This window comes from Chroicocephalus ridibundus, chromosome 1 (assembly GCF_963924245.1).
Source record: "Chroicocephalus ridibundus chromosome 1, bChrRid1.1, whole genome shotgun sequence".
Classification (NCBI taxonomy): Eukaryota; Metazoa; Chordata; class Aves; order Charadriiformes; family Laridae; genus Chroicocephalus; species Chroicocephalus ridibundus.
In genome coordinates, this window is record NC_086284.1 from 62288960 (window position 1) to 62307126 (window position 18167).

Here is an 18167-nt window from a genome sequence, read left to right on the forward strand (position 1 = left end):
CTGTGTTTAGGACGCTTTCCTGGTTAATTAAAAGAGCCTGATGAAATAACACTGTGACCTACAAAAATATTAAGTTGAATAACATGAAATGGAACTTTAAAGTAAGGAATTATATAGCAGAGTTGTCATATTTAATTACTCTTATGGGCAATGTAAAACAAATTATTTCTAAGCCTTGTCTAAGCTATTTTGATAGAGTCTGATGATCCAAAGATTAATGAAGAAGTCACTTATTTCCTAATCTACAAGAATTGATGTTGCTTTTAAAAATGCACTGGCTTTCCCTCCCTACAAGTCTTATAATTTAATATAAAGAGATCGACATATAAAGTGTCAATATTGTCAAGAGCTCATGAAACTACTGTAAGCTTTTGCAAGACATGGGAAGCACAAAGGCATGAACCTGAATTCAAATATGAAGTTAAAACATAGGCTTATTCAGATTATTTCCTTACGATGAAACTCTATAACATTTAACAAACTGATTCTTTAATCAAAAATTTTAAGTTAAAACGTTAAAAGAAATGGGACTGCTAACTAAAGTATTCCTCAGGTATGTGTTTTCAGATGTTAAGTAATGAGATACTTTTCAGAAGAACTGAGGCTATGTGTAGCAATAATATCAATGAAATTTGGAGCGCCATCAGGACAAGAAGCAAAAATCAGCACAGGTTTATAAAGGCCAAAAGTTCCAAGATATAAATCTATGTATTTCATTCATTCAGGAGGACCTCTCCTGTGAGGAAAGGCTGAGACAGTTGGGGTTGTTCAGCCTGGAGAAGGGAAGGCTCTGGGGAGACCTTATTGTGTCCTTTCAACACTTAAAGGGGGCTTACAAGAAAGATGGGAACAAACTTTTCAGCAGGGCCTGCTGCGATAGGACAAGAGGTAAGAGGGGAAATTTAGACTAGATATAAGGAAGAAATTTTTTACCATCAGAGTGGTGAGACACTGGAACAGGTTGCCCAGAGAGGTGGTAGATGCCCCATCCCTGGAAACAGTCAAGGTCAGATTGGACAGGGCTCTGAGACTCCTGATCTAGTTGAAGATGTCCCTGCTCCTTGCAGGGGGGTTGGACTAGATGACCTTTAAAAGTCCCTTCCAAACCAAACTATTCTATGATTCTATGATTTTTCAGAGGAAGTGTGACATCATTTTAGTGTACAAGGTTAGTATGACTTTTATTTTCTTCTGTCTTGGTTTAAAGGCCAACTTACACAAGTTATGTGCATTACATCAACTGGCCAAGTAATACAGTATGATTTATTTTATAAAAAGACCTTTGTGTTTTGTAGTAGAAAGCTTTTACTTTGAAATGCTGACATTTCATCCATTCCCTTTATAACTCCCAATTATCCTACAATATCCATTATTTCATTCTGCTTAATGAAAGGACGATTTTCTCACTGCAAGACTCACAACAGCTTTTATCCCTACCGAGAGAATATTTTAAAAACAACACAATGCACTTCCACAAAAGATTTCTTTTCTTGCAAAATGACCTCTTAATCCCTGGAAAAAATGCTTTTACAAATGCCCTTTCTAGCATCACTATGCCGAAGCACAAAACCTGTGCAGGGCACATACATTCACAAAAGGTACTTTAGAAACCGTTCCCTCTTCTTCTTACAAGATTTATAGGAGGATCGTCCAGTGAGGGACTGAGCCTTACCTTCCAATGGCTTGGGTAGAAAATGAGCTGCTGGTTTTGTTTTCTTCACTCTGTTTCCTTTCATGACCTGCCCTTCTTTGTTCAGCCCCAAGAACCAGGCCCTCCCGGACTCCTGTTGTCTGTAGAGCATGGATGAGTAGATTACATAATAATTTTCAAAAACTGACTCCTTGAATTTGCACTCCGGTGTAAAAAGTTCCTGTAGGAGGAAGAGTAAATGTTAAATGATATCTCTGAAGTGCGGCTTCTGTTTTGTTAACTTACAAATACCTCTTGATAAGTTTAAGATACGACTTATAATAAGGTTCTGCTTGGAGACCAGGAGATCTATCTTCCTCGAGATGACTTCCAGGTGAAGTGATTTCACCTCCCATGGATGCCTCTGTTTTCCCATCTGTGCAACAGGGTTAGTGTATTTTCAAAGTACAGAGGAAGCAACACAGGTACAAAAACACTATATAAAATACAGGAATAATTATTATTGTGCTTATTTTTCTGTTAGGATATTCTCGTAAAGAATAAGAAAATCTATGATGAAATAGCATTACTGAGAAAACAGTTGTTCAGTTTTACTATACTAAGTGAAAAAAAAATCCCTCTATGCTTTATAACAACTAATACTTGATACTTAAAAATTACTGCTGCCAACACATTAAAATATACGTAATTTCCTGGAGTACACACAGCCTTAAACACCCCAGGAAAACACTATTTTGATGTACAAATTTCCGTACAAAGAAATGTAATTCCTATTGACATCCTTGGTCTTCATCCCAATACCAGTAACGCTTCCAGAAGTCACACTGAGTAACAGTGCAGTTGTCCTAGACTCTTTACTACAGTTAACCTAAGCACAAAGTTCTGGATCTGAGTAGCCAAATTAATTAATTATTATTATTTTTTTAATAACACAATTAACAGTAACAAAATAAAGTGTGAACATATATTGAGACAGAGTTTACCAAAATCCTTTGGAAAAGAACCCCAGCAAGTTATCAAGCAAATAAAATAACATTTCAAATATCACAAGAAAACAGGATTCTGTGCAAATGTGATTTTCAGCCTTTGGACCCATCTGCTGAAACCTGTGGAAGATAGTCCCATCATTAAAGGAGGAGGTAGATGTGGGAAAGTGGGAGCTGGCTTGCTAAGCTTTCAGAGCACAAAGTTCTTCTTTCCCAAGAAGTAAAAAATCTGGAAACATCTCATATTTTCACTTCTCCATTCACAGCATTTTCCTTTTTTTTCCCTTTTCCCATTTCTTTTTGCTCCTGGCCCCATGCAGTACTGAGTTAACACTCAGCAGGTAACGTGATTTCAGGGTCTCTATGCCATCCCCAGCTGCCTATATATTGTAAGAACTTCACAGCTGTTACTCTCACAGGTTTCTTGTCTAGAAATCAAACTCCTTAAAGACACAGTTCCCCATAGCAGAAAGCACAGATGTAGTGCTTTTCTGAAGCTGTACTAAATGTCACTCAGTGCACAACCAAGTTCTCCTAACGTGATGGGGTGCACAGTATTTGTATTGCCATGGCTTAAATTACCACCTGTAAGCAAAGCTGCCTGACGGATACCAGGCATACTATTTGCTTTCTCAATTATGGAGGAACTTTTAACCTCAAACAAAAAGAATTAATGTATTTTATCCAGCAACAGATGAAAAGCAGTTACTGCAGCAGCTGGGAAATAATTTGCGAACCTGCCCTAAAATAGGTTGCTTTCTCTGTGTGAGCTAGCACACTTAGTGTCTATAGGTCACACTCATTTACAGGATGCAAAAAAAAATTCTCCAATGTGTGCAATGGCCATCTTTTTGCGCTACCACTTCTTTACCACCTCTGTGCACAGCTGTATTTATTACATACACATGCAGAAATACAAATACAGTCTATTCCAGAGGCACCGACAGCTGATGACAGGAAATACCTCAACTGCACCTTCTCCTTTGCCACAGGGCTTTTTCTCTCTCTGTTCCAAGACTTTAAGACATCTGTTGTTTGTGTTACTCTCCTTTCCCCTCCACTGATTTCAAAATCACAGTAGGGCTCAAGGAGACTCAAAATAAAACGAGAAGGCAGGGTGGCATGCTAGAGGGAATGCCTGTTAAAGCCTAGCACAGGCATTTACATGCGAGTCATGTTCCTTGGCTGTTGAAACAGCAGATGCTAATCAGGAAATGCCTACACAGCTCTCCTTATTACCTGCTTCACTGCAAATGCTACCCCCTGTGTTCCCCACTAAGTTTTACTTCCTTGTAAAGCTCAATTACCATAAACACTACCTCTTAGCCAATATTCACTTTTTTTTTTTTGTTATAAACAAAAGCTGTTTGTCATTCCATGCTCCTCCATACTAGAGACGGTTGGCTGCCTGTAAACGCTATTTGTGTGTTTTCCCAAACAATATCCATTAGGATACTGAAACAAGATTCCTTCAAATCATATCCCTCCTCTGAATCAAACCTGGCTCTTTCCTCTCTCATGCCTTTGGCACGTACAGTAGTGTTTCTGACAGTGCAGAGCGTATGAAGTGGTAGGCACTTACTTTACCGGGTCAAAAAAAATGGATTATGTCAACACAATTACCTGGCTACTCTTGGATGCAGACAGATAGACTGGACGAACTGGCATCATTACTATTTCCTAGCTATGAAAAGCACAGAAATAATCTGCTAATTTTTTTTTGGCATCCGAGGAAGAGCCAAACCTGAATACTGGATTCTGCCTAAAAGTACTGCAGCTATCCTACCCCAGATGTCTGGGTAGCGTAACAGCTTTGGTCAGGGTTTGCTTTCATCCAGTATATTAGGATGCAATTCTGCCTGGGATAAACTCTCAATAGAAAGGTCACTTAAATATATGTTGCTTTAAAGCAAGCTAATAGCTCCACTGATGTAGGGAGCATTCATGAATGAAAATTAGTCGCCTGGTGATGACTATGCTAAGCTGCAGTCACCAGTTCCTCTGAGGAAAGAATTACTCAGAAATGGGCACTTTCCCTGGGGCTCAGGTGGAGACTGAATATTTCTAAGTTAAGAGTGATGTCTAAAGCTTTGCCTCAGACACCATCTCAGCTGGCTGAAAAGCTGTAAGCACCTATATTTTCTCCAGTAAAGCAGCCATGACACCTAAAATGCTGTTTCTGCATGTACTTAGGGCAAATCTACATCTATATACCTAAAACTCAACCCAGTAAGAACTCTCAGAAAATTACTAATGTGCCAACAGCACAGACTTTAAAAAAAAGTCATCCACAGACTTTATTCTTGCTGGAGGGAAAGGCAATACAATGGCATTTTGGAAGGGAAACTCAATGGTGAGGGTACTCCCCTAGGCTACCTGCCTATCTGTATCCAACCTGAAGGAATCCAAATCTGCATCTGGCTGAGATGAATCATTTAGATCTTCCCTGCAAGAATGACTTTTTGGGTTTTGATCCCAGGACATCTTGTATTAGGAAGTGAATGAATAAATTGCAAAACCAGACATGACTTGCAAACAAGAACTTGTGTTCAGGATTTCTCTTCCAAGGTCAGTGCCCAGATTTAACCCATGGTCTTATATAAAAGGTGGTTTTCTCCTGTCAAAGCAACATTTGAAAAATAAAGTATATACCAGCTGCCAACTTCCAAAACCCCAGGAGCGGGTTTTGGCTGTAAACTGCAATCTGATACAGCTTCCTGGGTCCTGGAGAAGTGAAGGATTTATTAAATTGCACCTTGCTGAGAAGAATTTTCACTTGGATATTTTTGCCAGCTTCCCATCAAGCTTTTGCTTGATGTGAGTCCTATTTGGAGATGTTTTAATTCTCCTGGTTGCTCTAGCATTAATAAGCATTGCAACACACAGGTCGTGGGTTCAACCACTTGGAATCAAACAGTTCTGTCATTGGGGAGTTCTTAGTTTTGGGGTCCCCACCAGTGTTGCCAAAACTCAGCATTGTAGTTTTACACCATAATAGTGGAGCCTTGTGGTAGTGTCACATGACATGGAGTCATGTGGTAGCGTCAGAATCTACTTTCATTTAAGAACAAAACGTAAATGAAATAAAGAAAAAATAAACATTATCCACCTCTCAAACTGAGGAGTGCCCGAATGAAGGAGCTCAGGTTACCTGTGTAGTCAACATGGAAATATAAGGATTGTTGGAAAGCAACTCAGATGACAACTGAGATGAATTCCCTACCAAGTGATGTCTTTCTGTCAATCGGGGTCTCAAGTCTGATATGATAAAGCTAGGCCTCCATGCTAATCAATCATATGGCACAGTAGCAAATGACTATAGTTCAAAATCAAACTACAGCAAATTTACTGTCCCACAAGTCATTGAGTAAATGCAAATATTTGAACGAGTTATCAGTGTAACTTCCAATTGCTGGGCTTTCACAGTATCATCTGCTCAATTTAGCTAGCTTTAATAAAGTTTCATGTATCTGTTTGTAGCCATGGTCTTTCACTTAAAATAATCGCCACAAAGCATACAGTTTTTCTACTCTCAGAAAGAATAAATAATTATGCAGCTATGGACAAGACACGCTGTGAACCACAGAGTTGCAAAGTAAAAACTAGCATGACAACAACCTAGCTAGCCATATAGCTTCTAGGTACTGTTTAAAAATTACATGAACACCTGCAATTTTAAACTATATCTCTCTTCAGTAAAGCAATCAATAATGAACTGTCGGGGCTGAACAAAAAGTAATCTTCCACTGCGCACCATGAGGGACAGTGCAAGACCACAGCTCTGCCACAGTCGTCAAAACAGGCAGTTCCAAGGACAAGGGGACAAGGTCTTCCACAAAAGTTTCCTACCTTCTACTCCTAAACCTTCAAGCCTCTTTAAATTTGTGTTTTATTCTGAAATATGGGAAAGTAGGGTATCGTTCTAGTTACAGCTCACAGAAGTGATATAGGTAGCAGTCAGCTGCTTGAATTGCAGCCAGCAGCAAATAAGGAGACAGTGGATTCCCCTGGAGATGGGCACAACGGGACTCGTTCTTCACACCAGGCAGCGAAAGCGCAGCTTTCTACAGCTTCTCCTTGGTGCCAAGAAGAAAACAAAACCGCAAGACAAACTGAAAGAGATTGCTGGGCGAGGAACAGACAGTCTAATCAAGCACTGTAAAAAACCCCCGATACTATTCATTATTTGCACTTAGAAGTCCGGGTCATGGAGCAGGACCTCAGTGCTTTGGAAGTACAGACCAAGTGGAGTCTGCCTGATGTGAACACCTTTCAATCCAAATAGTGATTGATATAGGGCAAAAAACGCCCCGAAAACATCCAAGCAATGATATCAGCATGCTAGTAGATCATTATCAAACATTTTTTGTAGGAATGATGGCAAAGGATTTTCAAGGAGAGACTGGAGAAAGGACAATGCTAGCTCTGTGGAGGCTTATGGGACACTTCTGTGCAGTGAGAAAAGCAGCATAGAGTCAGCACAAAGGTATTTTCGGGGTTCAAGGCTAGAAACACAGGAATCAAAAGAAGGAACTGACATTTTAATAGTGGATAGAAAGGTTGAAAATGACTCATGGAGAAGGGCCTTAAAATTGAAGAGCAGCAGTCTGTGTTTAATGAGGAGAAGGCACTCAAAAGAGAATAGAAATACAGTTAAAATAATGAAGCTGGGAAATTAACTGTGTGGCAGACTTCTGAACTGAGACGGTGGGGGTGGCACTGTATTCCTCAGTGCAGGAGGGGAGGATGCCGGAGTAATCGAGGTGTGAAATGATGAGATCCCAGAAACAGCTGCAGTGCTGTAGAAGGGCAAAAGGCCATATCATAGACATATTTATGCAGCAAGACCTGTAAGATCTGGAGGCTTCACCGGCACATGAGAACTGGAAAATACCTAAATGGATAATTCTCTGACTTGCTGCACGTTGAATTAGGTGAGTTAGACTACCTTCGCACAGTACACCTATATGACAAATGCTGGTGTAAGAGAATAAAAAGAGAGTTACTCACGATTTCCCATCTATAGCACCAAATTTTTCCAACTCTTAAGCTGGCCAAAAGACTACAGTTCAGAATGATCTTGCTCAAGAGTTCCTCTTCAAATGGCAGAAAACCCAGCAACACATGGTTAGATATTTTATTGATAAAAGAGAAATTGGTTTTACGTTCCCTGCATATTCAGAAGACATTTAGCTGACCTGGGCCTAAAAGCCCCTTAATAGAAACATGATTTTTAAACCTAAAAACAAGACCAAGCAAAGTTGGCAGAATTTTCTGTGTGCAAACTGCCCAAGTAAGATACCAAGGAGCAGGAGGCTTTACCTGCCATACTACAAATCTTGCAGTGGCTTTACTAACAAAGCCTCGAAATAAAAAGCAGTAATAGCTGAACCTGCCAGTCCTACAGACGCCCCATGAAAGTGGCAAGCGCTCAGAAGTCTGTTCACATGCTTTCCACAGTCTTCTGATAGAAAATTTCCTTACTAGACTGCAACAGTCAAAAAGAACACCATTATTGGTTCTTCAGAGCTAGTGTCATTTCTGTTTTCTGGAAGATTCCTAAATATTTGGACTTTAAAACAAAAATTAAAAAAAAAAAAGGACTTGATATCATACAGGTAAAAAACAGGGATGATTCTTGCTTGCTAAAGAATCACTGAGAATGCAGTAAGGATGTCAGCATGTAAAAGTAAAACTTTTAGCTATAATTCCTGTCTCTGATTTTTATCACTGCTTGTAAAGAAACAGAACACAACTTTTGACTAAATTTAGGCAAAAGTAAGTGTAAATCAATGTTATTGCAAATATTATCACTTACTAAACTAGGATTCTAATTAGCAGGGATTTGACTGGTAATATTAATAACGTAGCAATACTTTTATTCATGTACGTTCATGAGCACCCAAAATAAGGTCATGAATAAAACTCACATAGCATGCATAAAGACAAACTAACAAAAAATAGCTCAAACAGATTTCTGTGTTTAAGATGGTATTGATCACAGCCTGAATTTGGATTCATTTTCTGGCCAGATTGAACCAGAACATAAACCAGCTTGGATTACAAAAACATCCTTGTTTCATAACAGAAAGGTTGCTTTGCTTACAACTAACAGCTATGGTCATATTAAACTATGATTTATTAAAGGCAATAATATTTTGTATGGAAGGCAGAACACATACTCATCACTTCCATAAACTTAGCATTTGCAAGACTGAACAATGACGTCAGATAAAAGCATATTTTAAATAATAACTTCAAGAATTATCCCAAATTACTACTTATATACAATAGCAAGGAGAAGTCTTACATATCTCTCTCCCCATCCACGTAGAAGTTAGTATTATATCACAAGCAGTGCTGGGATATTTATGTTCTTTTGATGGATACCTACAATTCAGAGTCATCAACTCAGTGGGACATGGATGAAATAAAACAAAATTTCCTTGATACCAGCATTTCTGATATATGTTATTTAAGGCTGTATAGTTTGACTCCAAAAATGAACTAATGTTTTTGAAATGAAGCCCATCATGCAGATCTGAATCATGACCCTCATATCAGGAGTGAGCGAATGAAGGTTGTTTAAATTCAAAAGAAAGTTTAAGGGAGCAGCCTGGAAAAGGTTACTAATTTTTAAAACTGTCTTTATGGCATTTATGTGCCAAAACAAGAATTGTTCAACAAGAGCTCAGGAGAACTGCTAAAAAATTGTTGCCTCACCTGAATAAAAGAAGCAAAATGAATTTTAGAAATATTAGCAATAAGCCAAATTTTGTAACAATGGGTTTAGAATGGGCTGCAGCCCACTGACATCTGTCACACGATATAGCGTATGGTCAAGTATAATATCCTCCTTCATCCCCACAGACATACAAAGGAGGATGAAGTCATTTTTCTGCTTCAGTCCCACTCTGAACTTTCACAGAAATGTGTATTTTTTGGCTTGAGTGCATCCTTGGCTTTAAAGGAAATGCAGCCAGAATCCTTGTACCACTGAAATGAGATATTCTTTCTCCAAGAGTGCAATCTCCTCCCCACCTAATCCTCAGCACCTAGCTTTCTTTAAGATTTAAATTTACAGTAAAAATCTGCTTTAAGACTTCAGCTTAAACACCAACTAAAATTCCTTGCTGTATAAACACAAAAAGGCACCTTTTATCTCCTGTACAGCACCTGTGATTAAAGAAATCCAGTATCAATAAGAAAGGCACACACCCCAAGGAATGACTAAGAGAAATTGCGTGCGTTGTAGGGGATATTTTCTTCCACTACTGCTATGGGACGGTTAGTAGAAGAACGTGAGTAAACCAGCCTGTCTTTCCCAGTCGCTTCTACTCAGAACAGCCATAATTCATCTGCTTGTAGACGGCATCAGGTTCTCAGCTAGAAAAGGTCAGTGCCGAGGGAAAAATGGGACAGCACTAAATTAAGAGACTGAAAGGAAGGATTTAACAACATAGCTGTTGAAACAAACCGCGATGGGCTGGGGAAGAAATTCTCATCCAGCCGCCCATCAATCCACCGTTCTGTCCCTGGATGAATAATGCAGGAGGAATACAGAGTATTCTCAGATATAGACCAAACCTTTCCAAATGACAGTGGAATTTTTTGACACAATTTTATACAGGCACTTACAGTCGTTACTGTAGACTACCTTCTGGAATCCAAATGCCTCAAATAATATAAATTATCAAGAAAAGAAGCAAAATAGTTATTGAAATGACGAAGTACCCAAAAAGGATCAAGAAGAATGACTTTTTCTTACCATTTACCACTAATGAAATCTCTGCTCCTCTGCAATACACTGAAATGTTTTTGCAGTGCATGACTGGTACATTAGCATTAATTAGCTACTATTGTGCAATGTCAGATAGGATGGCATATTTTCACATATACGGTGTTGTTACATAGTATTTGCAGAGCTCCCTGAGTATGATAGTGCAACATGTCCATAACTATCTACAAATGCAAAAGTAAACATCAATAGATGCAAATTCAGAGGTATTTTGTAAGGTATACTTCAGTCTCTTTCAGTTCTACATGTTCCTTCCAAAAGATGTGTGAATTTATGAAAGTTTTAAATGGGTGTCATTTACAAGCTGAGAAGCTAGAAAAAGTCACAAGAACACTCAAGTTATAAGAAGTGGCCTACTTCAGTGTACTCTTTTTTATTTCTTTTTTCTTTACAGTTGTAAGCTTTTCTGCTTGCAGCCTTTTTTTATGACCTCTCAGTGCATGAATTATACCGCCTAAAGAATCAACTATTATAAAAGACAGGGGCTGGAATGAATAAAAATCAGTTAGAGTAGGTCAATTGTAGGAACCTCTTGCTAATGTCTCTTTGTCATCCTTTTGCTGTTTTATGCTGAGTGCTCTGAAGAAGAACATGAGCAGCAAGCCCAGAGGAACCTCAGTCTGAGGAGACTTGTGCAAGGCATTGCACTGTAACAAATGCAATCAATTTCTGAGGAAACGCATTAGCTATGTCTTCTCTTAGTTTCATGACTCAAATAAGCTGCAGTTGACCACTGAAGGCTGGGAAGCAAAGGGAACAGAGACCATTTTCAGATGTTTGTTACTTAACTCTTGTTATACAGCAAATACATATTATAGGAGAAAAACTTCTCCTATATTATATATATATTCTACATATTATAGGAGCAACTTCTTTGCTTCTTTCACTGTGCATCTTCTTGCCCAGCTTTGTCCTTCAGCCACGGAAGAACTGCTGTAAGTATTCAACAGGTTTTCCCCATTTCCTTCCAAAGCAGCTTTCACATATGAAGACAAAGGGCCCTAAATCGTTCCTAAATCTTCTTCGTACACCCCTTTTCCAATGAGAAGGTAGAAAATGATGGACATCAAATATTAAAGATGGCCAAAACCTGACAGGCTGACAGGCTCTTAAATATTCTGTACTGTTTCCTGCTATGCATTTTCATTCTTTCATAGAGATAGATGTCTACAGCACTGTTTCACTTAAACATAAAAAGTCAATGTACATATGATGGGACACCCAACAGAATTCTCCCCACCACATAATGCCTGTTCAGAAAGGGTAACACAAGAGCAAAGTTGCCTGAAATTATTCCACTCATGAATTTAAATAAAAGTCCTAAATTTCTTGCTAATATTTTGAAATGCAAGTGCAGTAAATATTTTATATATATATACACATATATAATGCAAGTAGTAATTTTCACTTACAAGTCTCTTTTCACTTAATATATTTCAGTTCATCTGGTGATCTAAAAATATTTTCCTGTTAGTATTTAATTTTCCCAGCATCTGTTATTTCAAGTATCCATTAAGAGAAGAACCTTAAAGTATAGAGATTCACACCCAAACATTCAAAAGCTGAACAGTGAATCAGTATCAAAGACAAAAGAAAATTCATTCTGTCTCCTGTTTTAACTAAACAATTAATGGGAAATAAAATGTCAGCCACTAAAAGGTATTTTTGGAATGGCATCACACTGTTAACCAGTCAGAAGTGGTGAAAGGAAACAAGTTAGACACTTTTGTGTATATCATTATATGTTAAAAAAGCAGAAACTTAATGTATCTCATTAAATAGGAGATGATTACATGCAACGCCTAACACACACTCAGCAGTGATCTTTGTTGTTGTTATGGATGGGTAACAGCCGGATGATTATAGATACATCCTGATGCTCAGATAAAATTCCTCTTTTAGCAACAAGCTTATAAAGGTTCATTATGAACAATGTGAATATATAGATGTCTGGCAAAACCCATAAAGGTATAAAAATCAGAGTGGTAGCAAAGGATTAGGGCTTTTTATTTGCCTCCGTTACAATACGCATTGCAGAACTGAAACAAAATGTTTAGAGGTAGTTTTACCAAATAGCATTCATAACAACAATAAACAGGATTTTTATCCATAGCTGTTGGCAACTGAAGGATAATCAATACCACTACTTGCTCAAGGTGTTAGAAATCTGACAATTTCCCATAAAATCAGTTAGCCCCTTGCTCTCAAGCCTCTACCTAAGTTGTTATCTATTACAGCATATTCCTATAGCTGTCCTGTGGAAAGTCAAAGCTTAATATTGCATGGATAACAACATATTGATCCTAGAGCAGCTTCAGTCTATTCATGAACAATCCTGATGAATAATGAGATATAGATCCAATTTTTAACCCTTCTAACCTGCACCCAAGGAATGCAGACTGCAAAAGAAAGAAAAAGAAAAATTGGGGTTTTTTTTTGGCATCTACCGTACTCTAGGGAGGACTAGGGAGGACTAACACCTCTGTATGCTATTGCTTTCCAGCAGAATTGGCTATACCATACCACACACAACAGTTTTTGCAATGAGGCTCAGCTGTTGAGAATACGTTTCAAAGAAAGCAATGAGGTTTCACTCAAGATTACTGTTGCTTTTACTGCTGCTTGGAACTGAATTTACACCACCTATGTTCCTGAGAAATGGAGGGTCTTCTCCTCTGCCAACATGGCATTAAAAATGCATTACCTATTGACTTGAGTGGCTAATTGCAAAGAAAAAATGAGCTAGAAAACATATATTACTATTGAGCTGTGTATAAAAACAATTGCAGATATAGGATCAGGGTCAAAACTCAAAAGAATAAGTCAATCTGTAGCCCACCTTTGACTGGCAAAGAAAACACAATTAATACACATATTAAGGTGTTCCCTAGGTGTTCCCAGTAAAATTACTAAAAGAAAATTGGTTCTCTTTTACCTCAAACCAGGACAATACATCATCTGTAAGAAGCAAGAGCAAACTGCTGAATGTGGTTTGCATTCAGCAGTCTTACAAACAGCTTATTGATTTCTAAACTAAAAAACATGGAGGTGAACATATCAGGTATTTTGATTTCCAAGTCTGTTGGAAACACAATTCTTCACCAGTTCACCAAAGACGAGGACAGTTTTTCATATCTTTCTTTCGCAAGAAAGGTATGCATCAAGCCATACTGCACACAAATGCTGAACTACAAGGGATAATTCAGAAAGGCTGGAAACAGGCTGAGCTTCAGCCAGTGACTTGGTTACCCCCAGCTGATGCCTGGTGATGCCTCTGAAGTTACCTTGACCTAATTGTTCTCTGCCGTTTCAGAGAACAATTACTTTACCTGTGGGCTATGAGCCCTTAGTTCCTTGCTCTCTAGACCCTAGTGGTCCTTCATAGCTCAAATAACTTCCTCTTACACCTTTTTTCATTGCTTATAGTTTACCTGAAGAGCTTTGAGGTTGTTTCCTGTATTGAAACTCTTGTTTTCTCCTCAGCCATGGTGGTGAGGCCTATGTTCAAGACTGTGCCTATGCCAAGGAGTTATTTCTTGTGGCTCAAATGTCCTCCTCACCCTTCATGCCCACATGCTGGCTCCAGCTCTGGCCAGGGGCTCTTCCCCAAGCGGCAAAATTCAGACAAGAGGACGCACGCATTCACTCATACTCACATCCTCTCACCCTACAAACTTAATTGAAATCTTCAGCGTTGTAGCCAAAGGCAATGGAGAGACAGCCCTAGACTACCTGCCCATGTAAGAAGCCAACCAAAATTTCTGTACTTGGTTTTCAGATGATATCCTTTTCTGTCATTCCTGACCGCTATTTTATTTATATTGTTTTTTGTTAATATGTATTTACATGGCTGTCTTTTTTCTGTATGTGCCCAGGTCTCACGGGCATTAAGAAAACCCACCAAAGCAAAATAAAAAAAACCCCAACAAAATAACAGAATCAAAAAAGATCTAGCAAGTTTGTTATTTTGAGAGAAGCGTGGAGCAGAAAAAAAGAAAAAAATCTCATCAAGGAAAAGAAAAAGGTGCCCTACCACTAGATCACGACTTAATTCCTCCAGAGCAAAGTTCCTTGTAGTTACTTTTCCTTGATACGCAAACTAATTCGTTGACTGCTGTCACATTGTCAAGCATTGACTATACTTTTGTAAGACTGTGCCTCCTGGATTACAAGAATGTGGGATTTTTTGTATTTGTTGATCAACATTCCATTTTTCTTGTCCATTTCCTTCAAGTCAATATCTTTTGAACTGTACTTTCTCTCCGTTCTCCTACAATAATCAAACCATCAGCATATTCAGAATGTTGCTACGGGCCATATGAACTCCTTTTACCCTGAGATTGTCACAATGATTGGACACCTGTTTCCATGCCCACATATGCTGAGGAATGTATATTTCCCTTGACCTTAAACTGACATCAAATAGGGCAAAGATTTGACTTCCTGCTTATACTTTCATCCTTTGAGCTATGAGCACACAACTGTCTCATCCTCTGCTTTACCTGGTTTTCCAGTTTCTCCCAGTTTCGGGAGTTTACCTGGTTTTCCAGTTTCGTCTCATAATTCCTTACAAAACATGATTTTCAACTATATCCTCATCAAAAGGAAAGTTAAAGCAAGGAGACTTGAAACAGGCAGCCAGAAGAGGAGACATCAGATTTGTTGGATTTTTTTTTCTTTTTTTCTCTTATTTTCACAAAAGCATTTGCATCTGTTTCGAGGGGGCAGGGGCTGAAAAATAAACACCATACATATGATTCACAAATATGTTTCACCATATGGAAAGAAAGATGGACCTGAGAAAAGGGGACTTATTTTTCCTCTTCTACAGTATTTTTAATTGCTTTTCATTAGAGTTGAAATAGATCTCTCATTTGCAGAAAATACGACAACACAAGATGTCACTCAATACGTACATTCAATACCTAAATAAAATAAAAAGTAGTGGATCTTTGGAATGAAGGAATCAATTGTGTATATCTGTATAATAAAAAATAAATTTCTTCCATATGTAACCAGAATACATTAAATATTGTGGTAGCCTTCAACTTGGAGGTTTAGATACACAAGCTCCACTGCACAGGCAAGCAGATATGACTTTTTCACTGGGACTAAAGTAGTTGTTTAGACTCAGAGAATAGAGTCATAGAATGGTTCAGGTTAGAAGGGACCTTAAAGATCATCTAGTTCCGACCCCCTGCCCTGGGCAGGGACATCTCCCACTAGACCAGGCTGCTCAAAGCCCCATCCAGCCTGGCCTTGAACACTTCCAGGGATGGGGCAGCCACAGCTTCTCTTGGCAACCTGTTCCAGTGTCTCACCACCCTCACAGTAAAGAATTTCTTCCTAATATCTAATTTAAATCTCCCCTCTTTCAGTTTAAAACTGCTACCCCTTGTTCTATCACTCCACTCCCTGATAAAGAGTCCGTCTGACTCAATGAATGTCAGGGCTGATCTCAGCTGTGCTAACTCACAGTGGCCCAGAGGGACTGCCAGAGTACCATGCCCTAACCATGCCCTCTGCCGCACTGGCACACTCCTTATAACACGGGCCAATCCTACAGAAGTGGCTGGTTCCGCAGTGGAATAATGTGTAAATGAGAAATACACTTTCTGTGTCCATGACCTCCAAGTGCCAAAGTAAGGACAGAATACAGACAGTTTAAAATGCATAAAACCAACAATTTGTGGAAGAATAAGTGAGAGAGTGTACAAAGAAATGTAGCTGTTACTGCAATAAATGGAAGATTTTCTAAACTATTTCCTGTGTTATGCTGCCTTGTTTTTTGGGGTTTTTTTAATAATTTTTTAAGACAAATTTAGCTGTGAGTTTAATCTGTCATCAGTGGTATTTCCTCAGGACTTTGTTCATGCCACTTCCATACCTTTGCAAAGATTTTTGATAGTTACTGAAAAAAAGCACTGAGTTTAGGGACTATTACCTATTATTCTGTTCAAATATCTGATTTCTATGACGGGTTGAGTCTGGAAATGTGGGAAAATGACAGCAAGGAGACCAAGTCTGCTCAGAGAGGCTGTGAGCTGCTGTATTTCATGCATCAAAGGTGATATATCAGAGGTATTATAGGAGAAACCAACCAATAGAACATGCAATTGAGAGCTTACAGCAGGTGAGACCCCCCCTTTTCTGCCTCTTCAGTTGCCTGTTGGGTCTTTTTAATTGTTTGTACATTTGGCCTGAGTAAAAGCAAAGAAACAAGAACAAAAAGCCAAAACATCTACCTCTTTTGGAAACATGAGTAACTTTCTACTACATGGTCTACAATATTTTAGTACGGATAAATCACTTGGCTAATCCAGGGTTAACTCTTTATACACTGAAGGTCACAAATAGATGGAAAGAAAGAAAATTCTTATATGTCCTTGTAAGTAATTAACAATCACCTATCAGATCTATTAGTGCTTAAAACAATATGACAGCAACAATTGTGTTGTAGGTTTTTTTTGGTCAATCACATATGCTCTTAATTTTAAGAGTTAAAAATAATAATTTATTTTTAAATCCACATTTGAAAGGAGTTTGGTTTGTGGCACAGTTTGTTTGGATTCCTGACAATGTAGCATCTCATTTAAGAACCAGTCATCTTTACAGGTATATCGCCTTGCAGATTTGGTATTTCACCAAGCATTCCGAGGTGCCAGCGGGAAGCACCAAAATATTTGGGAAATCTCAGGGTGCAGAGCAGGTAATTTGGCTTCCAGTAACATGCTGGGAGAAAGAAGAGACCCCTTTCTTCAGGTTGTGGACTGGTAGGATGCTCTGTCAGCGATGACAAGGGGAGTGATGCTGCTGGGAGCTCCCCTTGCAAGTGTGTGCAGGTGTGCCATTCCTGCTGCTTCTGGAAAACCATCAGCTTGGGAACTGAACTCTCCCATGTTAAAAAGCAGCAATTAAAACAATGCTGCCAGCAAATATAAAATCATAGGTGTTGGATATATCTGCCTATGCCAGTCACTAATTTCAGAAAATAAACTTTAATTCTCTTATCTCCTTGCATGGGATCAATAGTTAAGGAGCCACCATGAATTGCATTCACAGTTTCTGCTTGAGGTACTCAATCCCCAGCAGTCAGAAGAACATGCTGTTTACATCGTGCATGATTTACATCAATAAAAATTGGGTATTTCACAAAAAGACAAACAGACACCCTTTTTTCTTTCTTTTCATTTCTGTCAAGCTTTATATCTTCAAAGGTCTGTACGAGTAATTCCGCCCACCATTGGCAGTTAATAGGTTGGAAGAAGCCTTTGGAGTACATGTTATACCTAGGAAAACCTGGGAAATTGAGATTAAAGGCAACATTCTCAAAGGCGGTCTCTGATTTTGAGATTATTGTGTTAGCAGCAATACCTGCGAGCCAGACGTTCAGCTGTGCAGTGCTGGGCAGCCCCTGCTTCACTCTCAGCAGCCTCACCACTTCTGAACATCAGACCAGGAACTTAGATGCTCAAAATATACAACTATGGAAATCACTCATAAAAGATCTTCCCCAAATTCTCAAAAATCAGTCCCATTTTTCAAGCCAGTTAAAATGCACTGCTTGCCAAAGTTTTGCCTGCTCAGGAAGCCATTTCATCACAGATTGACACTGTTATCTCCGTGCTGTCCCATCTGTACATACTGCACAACACCCAGCACAGAATTAGGTATTTCACTATCTAACTTAAAACCGGCCCACATTTAAACAGCTATGCAGATCAAATGCAGT

At 38.8% G+C, this 18167-nt stretch overlaps 1 protein-coding gene across 6 annotated transcripts in view; it reads right to left on the reverse strand.

Moving 5' to 3' along the window:
- Window positions 1–18167, reverse strand: part of FGF14 (fibroblast growth factor 14) — a 425616-nt gene that overhangs the window by 8462 nt on the left and 398987 nt on the right. For all 6 annotated transcript variants that reach the window (XM_063337140.1, XM_063337131.1, XM_063337122.1 and 3 more), the window contains one exon: window positions 1673–1871. In XM_063337140.1, coding sequence (XP_063193210.1) covers window positions 1673–1871 — 199 coding nt within the window. The remainder of the gene's footprint in view (window positions 1–1672; window positions 1872–18167) is intronic.